Source organism: Mobula hypostoma, chromosome 2 (genome assembly GCF_963921235.1).
Source record: "Mobula hypostoma chromosome 2, sMobHyp1.1, whole genome shotgun sequence".
In the NCBI taxonomy this organism is placed as follows: Eukaryota; Metazoa; Chordata; class Chondrichthyes; order Myliobatiformes; family Myliobatidae; genus Mobula; species Mobula hypostoma.
In genome coordinates, this window is record NC_086098.1 from 18,098,303 (window position 1) to 18,117,467 (window position 19,165).

The following is a 19,165-nucleotide window of genomic DNA, read 5'->3' on the forward strand; positions in this document are numbered from 1 at the left end:
GAAGTTTCAGACCAATAAACTTTCATTGACCCAAACTAGTGTTTCTCCCTACAGATGCTGCATGTCTGCTAGGTATTTTCAGTTCTGTATATTCTGTGGTATTCTGATAGATTATCGGTCCACAATCCTAATTTCAATTAGTTTTTATATTATAAATCAGCTGGTAGAACAGGTTTTATTTAAAATTAATATGGATACATTTATTACAGGGTGTCCATTTCATCTTTGGAAGCAACACACCACCAGTAGAGAGGAATAAAGAGTTGACATTTCCCCACCCCCCCACCCTCCTTTCTTCCTCCTCATCTATCTCCTAGCTTGTACTCCTTCCCTTCCTCCCACCTTCTTATCCAGGCTTCCTCACTCTTTATTCCAGTCTTGAAGAAGGGCTTCAGCCTATAACATCAGCTCCTTATTCCTGTCCATAGATGCTGCCTGACCTGCTTAGTTCCTCCAGCATTTTGTATGTGTCACTCTGTATAATGAGCTGGTGAATCACAATCAGCAGTTGTCCTTCAGTGCCTAAAGTGAAAATTGCCAAACATGTTCTCACATACTATAATAGGAGTGCAATTCTTGAATAGTGAATTTTCTCTTGCTAGTTCAGCCCAGCCACTTCCTCTCAAAAAATCCTTCATTATTAGTATACAGTACTGTGCAAAAGTCTTAGGCACATGTAAAAAAAATCATAAAATGAAGATGCTTCCAAAAATAATGAGATGAATAGTTTCCTGATATCCAAAAAAATGCTATAAAAGCAGTACACAGTAAAAAACTTAATCAAATCAATATTTTGTGTGGCCATTAAAATTGCATCAGTTATCTTATGTGCACTGTCGTGCAGTTTTATAAGAAATTGACTGGTATGTAGTTGAAAGTCTTGGAGAACTTGCCACGGTTCTTCTGCAGACTTTGATTGCCTTGCTTGTCTCTATCTCTCCGGTTAATCTCAGACAGCCTCGGTGATGTTGAGATCAGGGCTCTGTGGAGACCATACCATCTGAAACCACATGAAATGTCTCGGATGTCTAAGACTTTTGCACAGTACTGCACATAACTGGAATTTTTTATCACAAAGTTATTTTACAGTGAAGAAAATATTTAATGTTTCTTTCATTTTACTATTGCTCATACAGCTACTTCCTTCCCATTTTATTTGGAAGATTATCTAAATTTAATTTAAATGTTTTCTTTTAATGGAAAGGACGTATTTTCAGGTCATTTCTTTGACGCACAGGTCTTGGCTGGATCGTTCAATTTCGTTTCAGGGCACCATGTCAGCATAGCAGTTAGCGCGATGCTTTTACCACCCAGGGCATTCCGGAGGTCGGAGTTGAATTCCAGTTCAATTCTGTAAGGAGTTTATACGTCCTCCCCTTGGAATGTGTGGGATTTCCCCGGGGTACTCTTGATTTCCTCCCACAGTACAAAGACATCCCGGATAGGTTAATTGGTCATTGTAAATTGTCCCATGATTAGGTTAGGTTTAAAAACGCAAACACGAGGAAATCTTCAGATGCTGGAATTTCAAGCAACACGCACAAAATGCTGGTGAATGCAGCAGGCCAGGCAGCATCTCTAGGAAGAGGTACAGTCGACGTTTCGGGCCGAGACCCTTCGTCAGGACGAACTGAAAGAAGAGCTAGTAAGAGATTTGAAAGTGGGAGGGGGAGGAGGAGATCAGAAATGATAGGAGAAGACAGGAGGGGGAGGGATGGAGCCAAGAGCTGGACAGGTGATTGGCAAAAGGGGTATGAGAGGATCATGGGACAGGAGGCCTAGGGAGAAAGAAAAGGGGGAGGGGGGAAGCCCAGAGAATGGGCAAGGGGTATAGTGAGAGGGACAGAGGGAGAAAAAGGAGAGAGAGAGAGAAAAAGAATGTGTGTATATAAATAAATAACAGATGGGGTACGAGGGGGAGGTGGGGTATTAACATAAGTTAGAGAAGTCAATGTTCCCTCTCCTGTCTTCTATCATTTCGGATCTCCTCCTCCCCCTCCCACCTTCAAATCTCTTACTAGCTCTTCTTTCAGTTAGTCCTGACGAAGGGTCTTGGCCCGAAATGTCGACTGTACCTCTTCCTAGAGATGCTGCCTGGCCTGCTGCGTTCACCAGCAACTTTTATGTAGGTTAGGTTTAATCAGGTTTGTCGGAGGTTGCTGGGGCAGCGTGGCTTGAAAGGCTGGAAGGGCTACTCTGCGTTGTGCTATAATCGCTGAACAAATAAATAAAATGATTTCATAAATTCAGTATCAGGAAGGCTTGGAAAAAAGTAAAGTGCTGACAAATTACATTGATTAATGGGGGATCTAAAAGAAAAGAAATACAAAGATTAAATTAAAATCGGCCAGAGCGTGAGTGGGCCAGTGAAGGAATGGAGCTTTGAGGCTTTGACTCGAGAGGCTTCAACAAGAAGAGGCGGAGAACAAGCTAGCTCACAGTTAGTTTTTACAATGTCCCCTGAGACGGTGATGTGCCTCTCATGTGAGATGTGGCAGTCTTGGGGGAACGCCCCTCTCCCGCAGAGTCACATCTGCCAGAAGTGCATACGGCTGGGCGATCTGGAAGACCATGTAAGGAATCTGGAGCAGCAGCTGGATGACCTTCGACTCATAAGGGAGAATGAGGCAGTCATAGATGAGAGCTACGGGGAGGTAGTCACACCTAGGCTGTCGGAAGCAGGTCGTTGGGTGACAGTCAGAGGGGGGGAAAGCGAAGGTGAGCAGACAGGTAGTGCAGAGCACCCCTGTAGCCATTCCCCTGAATAATAAGTTTACCGTCCTGGATACTGTTGGCGGGGACGACCGACCAGGTGTGAGCCACGGTGGCAGGGCCTCCGGCACTGAGTCTCACCCTGTGGCGCAGAAGGGTGGGACGGAGAAGAGGACAGCTGTTGTCATTGGAGACTCTATAGTCAGGGGAGCAGACAGGAGATTTTGTGGACGTGAGGAGGACACCCGCCTGGTTTGTTGCCTCCCGGGTGCCAGGGTCCGGGATGTCTCTGACCGGGTGCACGACATCCTGGTACGAGAGGGAAAGCAACCAGAAGTCGTGATACATGTTGGAACCAACGACATAGACAGGAAGAGGAATGAGGTCCTGAAGTGTGAGTTTCGGGAATTAGGCAGGAGGCTGAAGAACAGGACCTCAAGAGTGACGTTCTCAGGATTGCTGCCAGTGCTACGTGACAGAGATGGTAAGAATTGGAGGAGATGGCAGTTGAATGCGTGGCTGAGGAGTTGGTGCAGGGAGCAGGATTTTAGATTTTTAGATCATTGGGATCTCTTCTGGGGAAGGTGGGACCTGTACAGATTGGATGGGTTGCACCTGAACTCGAGGGGGAGCAATATCCTTGCAGGTAGGTTTGCTAGCATGGTTCGGGAGGGTTTAAGCTAATTTGCGAGGGGGATGGGACCCAGAGCGATAGAGCAGTGAAAGAAGTGCATGGAGTAAAGCCAGATCTAACATACAGAGAGGCTTTGAGGAAAGACAAGCAGAATAAACAGTGTAAAGACAGTAAGGTAGAAGGGCTGAAATGTGTGTACCTCAATGCAAGAAGCATCAGAACAAAGGTGATGAACTGAGAGCTTGGATACATACATGGAATTATAATGTAGTGGCCATTACAGAGACTTGGCTGGCACCAGGGCAGGAATGGATTCTCAATATTCCTGGATTTCAGTGCTTTAAAAGGGATAGAGAGGGTGGAAAAAGGGGAGGAGGGGTGGCATTACTGGTCAGGGATACTATTACAGCTACAGAAAGGGTGGGTAATGTAGCAGGATCCTCTTTTGAGTCAATATGGGTGGAAGTTAGGAACAGGAAGGGGGCAGTTACTCTACTGGGGGTATTCTATAGGCCCCTGAGATACAGAGGAGCAGATTGGGAGGCAGATTTTGGAAAGGTGCAAAAATAACAGGGTTGTTATCATGGGTGACTTTAACTTCCCTAATATTGATTGGCACCTGATTAGTTCCAAGGGTTTAGATGGGGCAGAATTTGTTAAGTGTGTCCAGGATGGATTCCTGTCACAGTATGTGGACAGGCCGACCAGGGGGAATGCCATACTAGATCTAGTACTAGGTAATGAACCGGGTCAGGTCACAGATCTCTCAGTGGGTGAGCATCTGGGGGACAGTGACCACCGCTCCCTGGCCTTTATAATTATCATGGAAAAGGATAGAATCAAAGAGGACAGGAAAATTTTTAATTGGGGAAAGGCAAATTATGAGGCTAGAACTTGCGGTTGTGAATTGGGATGATGTTTTTGCAGGGAAATGTACTATGGACATGTGGGCGATGTTTAGAGATCTCTTGCGGGATGTAAGGGATAAATTTGTCCTGGTCAGGAAGATAAAGAATGGTAGGGTGAAGGAACCATGGGTGACAAGTGAGATGGAAAATCTAGTCAGGAGGAAGAAGGCAGCATACATGAGGTTTAGGAAGCAAGGATCAGATGGGTCTATTGAGGAATATAGGGAAGCAAGAAAGGAGCTTAAGAAGGGGCTGAGAAGAGCAAGAAGGGGGCATGAGAAGGCCTTGGCGAGTAGGGTAAAGGAAAACCCCAAGGCATTCTTCAATTATGTGAAGAAAAAAAGGATGACAGGAGTGAAGGTAGGACCGATTAGAGATAAAGGTGGGAAGATGTGCCTAGAGGCTGTAGAAGTGAGCGAGGTCCTCAATGAATACTTCTCTTCGGTATTCACCAATGAGAAGGAACTTGATGATGGTGAGGACAATATGAGTGAGGTTGATGTTCTGGAGCATGCTGATATTAAGGGAGAGGAGCTGTTGGACTTGTTAAAATACATTAGGACAGATAAGTCCCCGGGGCCTAACGGAATATTCCCCAGGCTGCTCCACGAGGCGAGAGAAGAGATTTGTTGAGCCTCTGGCTAGGATCTTTATGTCCTCATTGTCCACGGGAATGGTACCGGAGGATTGGAGGGAGGCGAATGTTGTTCCCTTGTTCAAAAAAGGTAGTAGGGATAGTCCGGGTAATTATAGACCAGTGAGCCTTACGCCTGTGGTGGGAAAGCTGTTGGAAAAGATTCTTAGAGATAGGATCTATAGGCATTTAGAGAATCATGGTCTGATCAGGGACAGTCAGCATGGCTTTGTGAAGGGCAGATTGTGTCTAACAAGCCTGATAGAGTTCTTTGAGGAGGTGACCAGGCATATAGATGAGGGTAGTGCAGTGGATGTGATCTATATGGATTTTAGTAAGGCATTTGACAAGGTTCCACACGGTAGGCTTATTCAGAAAGTTAGAAGGCATGGGATCCAGGGAAGTTTGGCCAGGTGGATTCAGAATTGGCTTGCCTGCAGAAGGCAGAGGGTGGTGGTGGAGGGAGTACATTCAGATTGGAGGATTGTGACTAGTGGTGTCCCACAAGGATCTGTTCTGGGACCTCTACTTCTTGTGATTTTTATTAACGACCTGGATGTCGGGGTAGAAGGGTGGGTTGGCAAGTTTGCAGACGACACAAAGGTTGGTAGTGTGGATAGTGTAGAGGATTGTCAAAGATTGCAGAGAGACATTGATAAGATGCAGAAGTGGGCTGAGAAGTGGCAGATGGAGTTCAACCCGGAGAAGTGTGAGGTGGTACACTTTGGAAGCACAAACTCCAAGGCAGAGTACAAAGTAAATGGCAGGATACTTGGTAGTCTGGAGGAGCAGAGGGATCTCAGGGTACATGTCCACAGATCCTTGAAAGTTGCCTCACAGGTGGATAGGATAGTTAAGAAAGCTTATGGGGTGTTAGCTTTCATAAGTCGAGGGATAGAGTTTAAGAGTCGCGATGCAATGATGCAGCTCTATAAAACTCTGGTTAGGCCACACTTGGAGTATTGTGTCCAGTTCTGGTCACCTCACTATAGGAAGGATGTGGAAGCATTGGAAAGGGTACAGAGGAGATTTGCCATGATGCTGCCTGGTTTAGAAAGTATGCATTATGATCAGAGATTAAGGAAGCTAGGGCTTTACTCTTTGGAGAGAAGGAGGATGAGAGGAGACATGATAGAGGTGTACAAGATAATAAGAGGAATAGATAGAGTGGATAGCCAGCGCCTCTTCCCCAGGGCACCACTGCTCAATACAAGAGGACATGGCTTTAAGGTAAGGGGTGGGAAGTTCCAGGGGTATATTAGAGGAAGGTTTTTTACTCAGAGAGTGGTTGGTGCGTGGAATGCACTGCCTGAGTCAGTGGTGGAGGCAGATACACTAGTGAAGTTTAAGAGACTACTAGACAGGTATATGGAGGAATCTAAGATGGGGGCTTATATGGGAGGCAGGGTTTGAGGGTCGGCACAACATTGTGGGCCGAAGGGCCTGTACTGTGCTGTACTATTCTATGTTAATTCGAACATCTGATGCAAACGGGCTTAATAGAAGCACAAGTTGTAGATAGTACCACTAGAGCAGACTGACATGATTTACCTTAATTACCTATCTAAATAGTGTAGCTACATGTGAAAAAATATATTTTCAGATAGAACTCAGTCTTTGAAAAGGTAATGAAAATTATTTTAGAGTTCATTCCGTGTTCTTTTCTGATTCAGCTCAGGGCATTCGTATATGTATTTGCAAGCAAAGGGAGGCATTGCCACTTTATTGGAAGCACAAATAAAATACAGAAAGAAAAAAAATTGAATGATTACTGTAGTAGTACAGGAGACAAAACAACACTTATCCATGTAGTCAGCTGATCTACACAATATCAGAGGGAACCACACATCTGACAACCTTCCATGCAACCTCCTCTCTTCACCACCCGCTCTTGTCATACCTGTCCCTATCTTCTCCAAATCTTAGCACTAGTTGTGACCCAGACTAAGAGAAATCTCTGTCCACTCACAACACGCTGGAGGAACTCAGCAGGTTGGGCAGCATCCATGGAAACGATCAGTCAACGTTTTGGGCCGGAACCCTTCGTCAGGACTGAAGAGGGAAGGGGCAGAGGTCCTATGAAGAAGGTGGGGAAGGGTGGGAAGGAGAAGGCTGGTAGGTTCCAGGTGAAAAACCAGTAAGGGGAAAGATCAAGGGGTGGGGGAGGGGAGGCGGGGGGGGATAAGCATGAAAGGTGAAGAAGGAATAGGGGAAAACACAATGGGTAGTAGAAGGAGGCGGAACCATGAGGGAGGTGATAGGCAGCTGGGGGAGGGGGCAGAGTGACATAGGGACAGAGGAAGAGAGGGGGAGGGAATTACCAGAAGTTGGAGAATCCTATGTTCATACCAAGGTGCTGGAGACTACCTAGACGGTATATGAGCTCATCCAACTTGTGTTTAGCCTCATCATGGCAGTAGGGGAGGCCATGTATGGACATAACACAACACGCTGGAGGAACTCAGCAGGTTGGGCAGCATCTGTGGAAACGATCAGTCAACGTTTCGGGCCGGAACCTTTCGTCAGGACTGACGAGGGAACGGGCAGAGGCCCTATAAAGAAGGGGGGGAGAGGGTGGGGTGAGACTCCCCCACCCCTTTATCTTTCCCCTTACTGATTTTTCACCTGGACTCCCTGATTCCCCTCCCCCACCCCTTTATCTTTCCCTTTACTGGTTTTTCACCTGGAACCTACCAGCCTTCTCCTTCCCGCCCTCCCCCCACCTTCTTTATAGGGCCTCTGCCCCCTCCCTCTTCAGTCCTGACGAAGAGTTCCAGCCTGAAACGTTGACCGATCGTTTCCACGGATGCTGCCCGAGCTGCTGAGTTCCTCCGGCGTGTTGTGAGTGTTGCTTTGACCCCAGCATCTACAGAGCATTTTGTGTTTAGGAATCTCTATCCTCTTTGTACAAAGGAAGTGCCCATTTTTATGCCCTCGAAGATTCCTTCAAAACCGTAATATAATTATTACCCCAGTACTTTTGCATCCATTAGAGGTACCAGCTGCACCTCTTTATCTCTTACGACCTTCAGCCTAGACACATAATAAAGGAAAACAGAGACAACATGTCTGTAAGGAGGAAAACATTCTGTACTGTTATCTAATCTCAGGGGTGTGAATTTAAGCACATATCCAGACTGTCACCATATTTCAAAGTAACACCCTTTAATCTTTAAACTTCCATTTAGGTATGTATCAAGGAGGAATCATATTTAATTCTTTACAGAAAAATATAAAAACAGTTGTGTTTAGGATTTCTGTATCAGTTACAGTTGTATTTATTTTAAATCCTTGTAGTCCTTGTGGTGATTTGCATATTCTCAAACAAGGACAAAAACATAACAAAATTAGGCATCAAACAAGTTTTGATATTGCAGAGGACCACGGATGCTCAAATGTTACAGAGAGTGGTTGGGCCATTGCTTTTTCAGGCCAGCCGCTTATTTGGGACAACTCTTAAAAGAACAAAAACTAATCGAGAAACCAGCTAGGATTCCTGTCATTTGTTTGGGACGCTATGCCACTTAATTGGGAGAGGAGATTGTTGCTGAACAGTTTCTAACTAGCATCCGTCACTTGCACTTGTTTTTAAATAGCATCAGTTGCATGTGTTTGTGTTGAAAAAGTAGTGATTTTTGTTTCTGATATTTGGTTAGAAATAAGCAGTTAGGCAACTCAGAATTGTTTTGCTCATTGCGATTTCAAGCATTTAGACTTAAGGATGCTGGAAATGACCAGAAGTGAGAATGAAATGAGATTTGGGAACAGCTTCTTTCCAACTGTGATAAGACTGCTGAACGGATCCCGACCCGGATCTGGGCCGTACCCTCCAAATATCCGGACCTGCCTCTCGGTTTTTTTGCACTACCTTACCTTCTATTTTTCTGTTTTCTATTTATGATTTATAATTTAAATTTTTAATATTTATTATCGATTTGTAATCCAGGGAGCGGGAAGCGCAGAATCAAATATCACTGTGATGATTGTACGTTCTAGTATCAATTGTTTGGTGACAATAAAGTATAAAGTAAAATATAAATTATTTCACTACTTCAACAATTTAGGAACTATGAAGAAATTGAAGGTATTGACAATCATCTTGAATGTTACAATGAAAATGAGGGTTTGGAAGATGCAATTGTCAAAAGGTAGTCTATTATTTGCACTAGGTGTCTGCACTGATTTTGTCATTTACAATCAAAAGAACACAGCAACATACACTGGATGAATTCCTCCATCGATAACTATTAGGAACTAATGCACAATTTTGTAGTACTGTAGTAGTATTGGTAGTGTTCTAATTTTATTCTGTATTTATTTTAAATACATAATTTGTTATTCAGTTAAATGGTAGTTTGTCTTAGCTTTTTAACTATTTCCATGAAATTTTGGCTGATGGGGGCACCCACTTAATTGGGCCAAAATGTATGGGTCCTGGTATGTCCTAATTAACGAGAATCCATTGTATATATATTCAATTTAATGCATTGATTTTCTTCCACATAATTGAATGCAAAATATGATAGCCAAAGGAGAGAATGAACAAGCATTGGATGCTTACAAACGTCGGCAAGAGAATGACAAACATATGACTGTATTCACGCCTACTTTTTTGTTGCTGTAATTGTCAATATCCAGAAAAGAAAATTTCCCCTACATATTTTAGAGATTCAACACATTCTTACTTTTCAGCTCAATAGTTTTAACTTATTTTTTCATTTGCCTTGTTGAGTTTGTAACCTGTTGTCTTTTTCCTTTGCACAGGAGAGGAAAATCTGTTGGCAATACTAAAACGAAGATGGTGGAAATACATGATCTTGGGAGTAATAGATATAGAAGCCAACTATCTTGTAATAAAGGCGTACCAGTATACAACCCTGACTAGCGTACAGGTATGTGCATAAAAGTTTACTGTCAGTAATACTTCGGCTGAAATCTAGACTTTTTGTCAAATGTTAACTGATAAATCAGCACCGAATGATTATTTACTGGTCTTGTTTGTGTTTGCTTAGAATGGGATTGAATTTTGAGCTCAGTGTCTATTCTGGAATGTGGCGAGGCAGCATGGTAGCGTATGGTTAGCACAAAACTTTGCAGTACAAGTGACCTGGGTTGAACTCCCGCAACTGTTTGTAAGGGTTATGTACATTCTTCCCATGACTGTCCTCCCACAGTCCAAAGATGTACCGATTTGGCGGGGGTGGGGTGGTAACTGGTCATTGTAAATTGTCCCATGATTAGGCTAGGATTAAATCAGGAGATCACTGGACAGTGCAGGTCAAAGGGCTTGAAAAACCTATTCCACACAGTATCTCAATAAATAAATAATAAATAAATAAATTACTTGCCCTTTATAGAACCAAGCAGAATTTAGTTTTATCAAGAGAAAAAATCCCTTTTCTTTAGTTTATAGCATCTAAAATGAAAGATATTAAAGAAAGCATTGACACAAATGTATTTCTACCAACAAAGCTTTACTGGGCTGATTTTCATGATCTTAGTACCCACTGTGCATTTGATTGTGTGCCACAATAGCCCAAGAACAAGGGATAACGACATATAATTCCGTAAGTAGGTGGGAGCCCCATAACATAATGTTGCGAAAATTACAAAATTACGGTTTTCACGTAATGTTAACAGCTCTATTTCAAGTTATCACTTGGTGCCAATTGCATTTCTGCATTGGATACCCAGCTTTGTTACCATAAGAATCAAAAGCATTTCTTCAGATTTTCTTTCTTCCACAACATAGTCAACGGCTCAGAATGGGTTCCTAAATGGGAATCCTTTTATGTCACCTGTTTCGAAGAAAATGACATTGGGAAAATGATACGATTAGGATATGAAATGATACTCATTGCTTGTTAATCTCTCACCCATGTCAGCAACTGAAGGTTACCAGGTGATTTTACAGGGTGATTTAAGGTTCAAAGGTTCATCTATTATCAAAGTATACAACTCTGAAATTCTTCTTCTCCAGATAGCCACAAAACCAAGAAAGAAAAGAATGGCAACACAATCATCAACCCCCAAGTCCCACCCCCCCGCACAAAAAATAAAGAAAAACAGTATAGGCCCATCGACTTCCAAATCCCCCTCCCCCACACACAAAAGACCGAGAAAGATCGGTGAAAAATAGAGAGTATTAAAAACTATGTCTGAAAAAAAACCTGTAGTACATGTCCATATCCAAAACGCAGAAGACCTGGGTAACAATCTCCGGGTACAGTGCCAGGCCCTTCCCTCTCCGTAGCAGAGCAATCCGCCAGCGATATAAAGGCAGTCTCTCCCTCTCCATAGGAGAGCGGTTCTACCAGCGATCAAAAGGCACAAATGAGACTTGTAAAACTCACTTCAAAGTTTAAAGTAAATTTATTATCAAAATGAATATGTATATATCACCATATACAATGCTGAGATTCATTTTCATGTGGGCGTACATAGTAAATCCAAGTGTAACTCTTGCTTCGTCTAGCGGCTTAATGGGGGTGATAACCGCAGTCATGGGGGTGATAACCGCCGGCCCGGCCAAACTTAAGGAATCTCGTTTGGGTGGATGCTGCACGATGTGTCCCCTGTTACAAATCAGTACCCCAAAATAACAAACAGTACACAATATGCGATTAAATGATTAAGCTTTATAACTCTTACTTTGACTATATGGTTAGTAGAGAAATGAAATAAAAGGAACAAAAAGGGCCCAATCTTATTCAACAGTCTGTGCACAAAGTTGGAGCTCACTGATAAGCCAGTGGTTCACCATCGACCTCTTCCGATCATCGCTGCCCTTCGGACCCTTGCTCCGAGTCCGGCGGTCTACCAGATCTCTCCATTCGCGTCTCTGGCAAAAGCCCGCGAAATAATCTCCTTCCAGATTCACAAGACAGGGCAACAAAATCCTGATTGACTAACATGCATACCAAAGTCCTGTTATCTCCAGCCATAACCAAAACATTGCTGCTACAGAGAAACAGTTACCTCAGCAGTGAACGTTACAGAGAAGCCATTACAGCACGTTACACAAGAAACGTAATAGAATTACTGAAAAACTACACCCAACAGGACAGACTTTGCAAATACAACCAATGTTGAAATGAAAACAAGCTGTGCAAATGCAGTGGCATTGCTTCCTGATGGTAGCAATGAGAAGAGGGCATGTCCTGGGCGATGGGGATCCTTAATGATGGATGCCATCTTGTTTGAAGCATCGATCCTTGAAGATGTCCTAGATACTAGTGCTCATGATGGATCTGACTAAGTTCACTATTTTCTGCAGCTTATTTTGATCCTGTGCAGTGCCCCCCCCCCATACTAGATGGTGATGCAGCCAGTTAGAATGCTGTCCATGGTCCACCTGTAGAAATTTGCGAGTGTCTTTTGGTAACAGATCAAATGTCGTCAAATTCCTAATAAAATATGGCTGCTGTTGTACCTTCTTTGTAACTGCGTTGATATGCCATGCCCAGGATAGATCCTCGGAGATGTTGGCACCCAGGAACTTGAAATTGCTCATCCTTTCCATGACTGATCCGTCAATGAGGATTGGTGTGTGTGACCTCGTCTTACCCTTTCTGGCAGAAGCAAGAAGACAGCATGGCCTGGATAATGGGGGTCTTTGAAGATTGATGCTGCTTTCCTGTGACACTGCTGCACGTGGAGGTGCTCACTAGTGAGGAGGGCTTTCCCCATGATGGGCTGTGTGTATACTTGGATTAGATTAGATTAGATTAGATTAGATTATGAGGACATTCAGTCCTCGTTTATTGTCATATAGAAATGTGTGCATTAAAAAATGATACAACGTTCCTCCAGAATGATATCACAAGAAATCACAGGACAAACCAAGACTAAAACGGACAAAACCACATAATTATAACATATAGTTACAACAGTGCAAAGCAATACCGTAATTTCATAAAGAGCAGACCATGGGCACGGTAAAAAAAAAAGTCTCTAAGTCCCGATAGACTCATCATCTCACGCAGGTGGCGGAAGGGAGGAACTCACCCCGCCATGAACCTCCAAGCGCCGCAAACTTGCCGATGCATTGGAAGCACCCGACCGCAGCAGACTCTGAGTCCGTCCAAAAACTTTGAGCATCCAACCAGTCCCTCTGATAGAGCCTCTCCAAGCACCATCCTTTGCCGAGCGCTTAGACCCCGTCCCCAGCCGCCGAGCAACAAGCAAAGCTGAGGACTCGGGGCCTTCCCCTCTGGAGATTCTGGACCACACAGTAGCAGCAGCAGCGAAGCAGGCATTTCAGAAGTTTCACCAGATGTTCCCCTGTGCTCTCACGTCTGTCTCCATCAAATCAGGATTGTGCACGGCACCCTACTTGACAAATAACAGACATCACCACCGGAGTGGCCCCTGCAAGCTGCGTTGCGCCACCATCTTCTCCTCCCGCCGAACATTAAACCAGTAAATGCTGGAAATACTCAGCAGATCAGGCAGCATCATGGCCACTTCACAATGTTACCGTCAGGAAGGACGTACAGGAGCCTGAAGGCACACACACAGTGATTAAGGAACAGTTTCTTCCCCTCTGCCATTCTATATTTAAATGGACATTGAACCCATGAACACTACCTCATGACTTTTTTATTTCTGTTATTTTGTACTACTTATTTTAACTATTTAGTATATATATAATACACACACATACACACTTATTGTAATTCAGTTTTTTCCCTATATTTATTTTTCATGCATTTCATTGTATTACTGTGGTAAAATTAACAAATTTTACGACATATGATGATGTTATTAAACCTGGTTCTGAGCAGGGCATTGCAACCATCATTAGAACTTGGAAAGAAAGCAAACAAATTATTTTTGAGTTGCAACTCTTTTACATGTAGTTCTGAACCAGATATTTATTCTGGAAAAGCTGAAATATGTTGTTGGTGTAAAACCTTTGAAGCATTGTGGATCTTTGGAGTGCAAGTCCCGCATATATCTCTCTCCATCACGAGATGGAGAGCTCCGGCAGCACGCTCCACGCATCTGCCACTCTCTTTTTATAAATTTACCTCTGACATCACACCTCTACTTTCTTCGAATCACCTTAAAGTTGTGCCCCTCATATTAGCATATCCTTTATCCTTCCTATCACATGGTGACCAGAATTGCACATCGTTCTTCAGCTATAGTCACCACTTGTTTCCCTTGTATTCACTTTGTTAATTCTAGTACACGGATGTATTTTGGTTTTTGAAGTAATATTCATAGAAAAGTATAGCTCAGAAACAGCCCCTTTGGCCCATCCAGTCTGTGCTGAACCATTTAAGCTGCCTCCTGCCATCGACCTGCCCTTCATACCCCTAGCTTCCATGTACCTATCCAAGCTTCTCTTAAACATTGAAATCAAGTTTGTATTCACCGCCTGGGCTGGCAGCTCGTTCCAAGCTCTCATGACCCTCTGAGTGAAGAAGTTTCCCCTCATGTTCCCCTTAAACTTTTCACCATTCACCTTTAACCCGTGACCTCTGGTTGTAGTCCCATGCAGCCACAGTAGAAAAATCCTGTTTGTATTTATCCTATCTATACCCCTCATAATTTTGTAACAAAGTCTGAACCTTGTCAATCTTTCCTTATAACTTAAATCTCCAACCCAGTAGTGTCCTTGTAATTTTTTTCTGTTCTCTTTCAACCTTACTTACATCTTCCCTGTAGATAGGTGAACAAAACTGCACACGATACTCCAAATTAAGCCTCACAAATGTCTTATACAACTTTAAAACAACATCCCATCCCATGTACTCAATACTTTAATTTATGAATACAACATTTCGCATTTGTCTGCGTTAAGTTCCATCTGCCATTTTTCAGCCCATTTTTCCAGCTGATCCAGAACCTGCTGCAAGCCATGATAGCTTTCTTTGCTGTCCACTACGCCCCCAATCTTGGTATCATCCACAAATTTGATCTTCTAGTGAACTACATTGCTATCCAGATAATTGATATAGATGACAAACAACCATGGACCGAGCACTGATTCCTGCAGCACACCACTAGCCCCAGGCCTCCAGTCAGACAGACAACCACCTACTACCACTCTCTGGCTTCTCCCACCAGGCAAATGTCTAATCCAATTTACCATCTCATCTTGAAAGCCGTGCAACTGAATCTTTTTGATCAGCCTCAGACGTGGGATCTTTTCAAATGCCTTGCTAAGGACCATGTAGAAAACATCCACTGCCTTGTCTTCATCAACTTTTCTGGTAACTTCTTTGAAAACCCTGTAAGATTGATTAGGTGTGACCTACCTTGTATGAAGCCATACTGACTATCCTTAATCAGTCCATGTCTATCCAAATACTTAAATATAAGGTTCCTCAGAGTACCTTTCAATAACTTTCACATCATCGATGTCAGGCTCACTGGCCTATAGTTTTCTGGTTTACTTTTAGGGCCTTTCTTGAACAGCCAAACAACATTGTCTGTCCTCTAATCCCGTGGTAACTCACCTGTCACTAAAGATGATTTAAATATCTCTGCTAGAACCCTGGCAATTTCTGCACTTGCCTCCTGCAGTGTCCGAGGGGCCACCCAGTTAAACCCTGGGGATTTATCCACCCTAATTTGCCTCAAAACAGCAAACACCTCCTCCTCTGTAATCTGTACACAATCTATGAAGTTGATGCCACTTTGCCTCAATTCTATAGACTCTGTATGCATCACCTGATTAAATGCAAATGCAAAAAAATCATTTAAGTTCTCCCCCATCTCTTTTGGCTCCACACGTGGATTACCATTCTGATCTTCCAGAGGACCAGTTTTGTCCCCTGCAATTCTTTTGCTCTTACCATATCTATAAGACCATAAGATATAGGAGCAGAAGTAGGCCATTCGTCCCATCAAGTCTGCTCCGCCATTCAATCATGGGCTGATCCAATTCTTCCAGTCATCCCCACTCCCCTGCTTTCACCCTGTACCCTTTGTGATGCCTGACTACTCAGATACCTATCTATCTCTGCTTTAAATACACCCAATGACGTGGCCTCCACAGCTGCTTGTGGCAACAAATTCCACAGATTTACCACCCTCTGACTAAAGTAGTTGCTCTGCATCTCAGTTCTAAAAGGACATCCTTCAGTCCTGAAGTTATGCCCTCTTGTCTGAGAATCCCCTTCCACGGGAAGTAACTTTGCCATATCTAATCTGTTTAGGCCTTTTAACATACTGAATGTTTCTATGAGATCCCCCTTCGTTCTCCTGAACTCCATGGAATACAGTCCAAGAGCTGCCAGACGTTCCTTATATGATGACCCTTTCATTCCTGGGATCTTTCTTGTGAATCTTCTCTGAATCCTCTTCAATGTCAGCATATCCTTTCTAAAATAAGGAGCCCAAAACTACACACAATACTCCAAGTGTGGTCTCATGAGTACCTTATCTGTGGGATTCTCTTTCACCTTGTCTGCTAGGGCAACCTCATACCTTCTTTTAGCCCTCCTGATTTTTCTCTTCAGTGTTCCTTTGAATATCTTATACTCAATAAGCACCCTATTTGTTCTTACCTGCCTCCTTTTTATTCTCAACCAGGACCTCAATATCTCTTGAAAACAAAGTTCCCTACATCTGTTATCTTTACCTTTTATTCTGACAGTTACAGACAAGCTTTGTGCTCTCAAAATTTCACTTTTGAAGGCCTCCCACTTACTAAATACACCTTTACCAGAAAACAGCCTGACCCAGTCCACACTTGCCAGATGCTTTCTGATACCATCAAAATTGGTGTTTCTCCAATTTAAAGTCTCAACCCGCAGACTAGACCTATCTTTTTGCATATTTACTTTGAAACTAATGGGCATTGCGATACTAGATGCAGAGTTCCCCTACACAAACTTCTTTCCTCTGCCCTGTCTCATTCCCTAGCAACAGACCTTTCATTGGGACTTCTACGCACTGATGAAGGAAATTTTCCTGAACACAAACTCGATCCCATCTCGTCCTTTGGCAGTACGGAAGTTTTTAATTGAAACATTTCTTTGTGTTGGTTGTAGTAAATGAATCAGAATCAGGTTTATTATCACCGACATGTGACATGAAATATGTTAACTTAGCGGCAGCAGTTCAATGCAATACATAATCTAGCAGAGAGAGAGAGAAAAAAATAAAAACTAATAAATAAACAAGTAAATCAATTATGCATATTGAATAGATTACTTTTTTTAATGTGCAAAAACAGAAATACTGTATATTAAAAAAGTGAGGTAGTGTCCAAAGCTTCAAAGTCCATTGAGGACTCAGATGGCAGAGGGGAAGAAGCTGTTCCTGAAACACAGAGTGTGTGCCTTCAGGCTTCTGTATCTCCTGCCTGATGGTAACAGTGAGAAAAGGGCATGCCCTGGGTGCTGGAGGTCCTTAATAATGGACACTGCCTTTCTGAGACACTGCTCCCTAAAGATGTCCTGGGTACTTTGTAGGCTAGTACTCAAGATGGAGCTGACTAGATTTACAACCTTTTGCAGCTTCTTTCGGTCCTGTGCAGAGGACCTCCATACCAGACAGTGATGCAGCCTGTCAGAATGCTCTCCATGGTGCAACTATAGAAGTTTTTGAGCGTATTTGTTGACATGCCAAATCACTTCAAACTCCTAATAAAGTATAGCCACTGTCTTGCCTTCTTTATGACTACGTCAATCTGCTGGGACCAGGTTAGATCCTCAGAGATCTTGACACCCAGGAACTTGAAGCTGCTCACTTTCTCCACTTCTGATCCTTCTATGAGGATTGGTACATGTTCCTTCACCTTACCCTTCCTGAAGTTCACAATCAGCTCTTTCGTGTTACTGATGTTGAGTGCCAGGTTGTTGCTGTGGCACCATTCCACTAGTTGGCATATCTCACTCCTGTACGCCCTGTCATCACCACCTGAGATTCTACCAACAATGGTTGTATCGTCAGCAGATTTGTAGATGGTGTTTGAGCTATGCCTAGCCACACAGTCATATTTATACAGAGAGTAGACGAGGAGGGTATGTTATCACCAATCCGCACAGACTGTGGTTTTCTGGTTAGGAAGTCGAGGATTCACTTACAGAGGGAGGTACAGAGGCTCAGGTTCTGCAACTTCTCAATTAGAATTGTGGGAATGATGGTATTAAATGCTGAGCAACACACATCAAAGTTGCAGAATCTGCAGAATTCCACGTGTTTACGTATTAAATGCTGAGCTATAGTCGATAAACAGCATCCTGACGTAGGTGTTTGTGTTGTCTAAGTGGTCTAAAGCCGTGTGGAGAGCCATGGAGATTGCGTCTGCCGATGAACTATTGTGATAATAAGCAAAATGCAATGGGTCCAGGTCCTTGCTGAGGCAGGAGTTCAGTCTAGTCATAACCAACCTCTCAAAGCATTTCATCACTGTCGATGTGAACAAAAATGCAGAATTTTTGTTAAAGTAGAGTTAATACTTTCCCTAAAAGCTTAACAGAAGCACTATGAGAAAGTATGAGGTATCACCAAGAATCAAAGAATGGTGTATCAGAGAGTTCGTAGAATGTTTTAGAACTGAGTTCGTAGAATGTTTTAGAACTTAGGAGGTGGCATTTGCCACTATTCTACTATCTTTTCTGGGGTGATTTCAAGTTATACATTTATTATACACTGTGTGGTCACATTATTAAGCACCCCTGTACCTAATAACGTGGCCACTTGTGGGCTTCTGCTGCTGTAGCCCATCCACCTCAAGGTTTGACATTTTGTGTATTCAGAGATCCTCTTTTCCACACTACTGTTGTAACGCGTGGTTATTTGAGTTGCTGTTGCCTTCTTGTCAGCTTGAAGCAGTCTGGCCTTCCTCATTAATGAGTCATTTTCACTCACCAAACTGCCACTCACTGGATTTTTTTTTTGTTCTTCACACCATTCTCTGTAAAAGACTGTTGTGTGTGAAAATCCCAGGTGATCAGCTGTTCCTGACATACTCAAACCACCCTGTCTAGAACCAGCAATCATTCCACGGTAAAAGTCTTTCAGATCACATTTCTTCCCTATTCTGATACTTGGTCTGAACAACAACTGAACCTGTTGACCATGTCTGCCTGGTTTTATACCTTGAGTTGCTAACATATGATTGGCTGATTAGATATTTGCATTGATGAGCAGGTGTACCTAATAAAGTGGCCACTGAGTGTAGATTTCTTAACACTTTTTTGTCTATTTGTTAATCTATTTCAACATTGCATTTACCATTTCAATGAGTTAAAATTTATTCCATAATAAATTGTTTTGGTGAATCCCAGGGGGGTGAATACTTTTTATAGGCAC

At 43.0% G+C, this 19,165-nt stretch overlaps 1 protein-coding gene across 1 annotated transcript in view; it reads left to right on the forward strand.

Moving 5' to 3' along the window:
- slc35f1 (solute carrier family 35 member F1) overlaps nucleotides 1–19,165 on the forward strand; it is a 393,799-nt gene that overhangs the window by 257,650 nt on the left and 116,984 nt on the right. Inside the window, exon 3 of the mRNA XM_063033745.1 lies at nucleotides 9,653–9,780. Coding sequence (XP_062889815.1) covers nucleotides 9,653–9,780 — 128 coding nt within the window. The remainder of the gene's footprint in view (nucleotides 1–9,652; nucleotides 9,781–19,165) is intronic.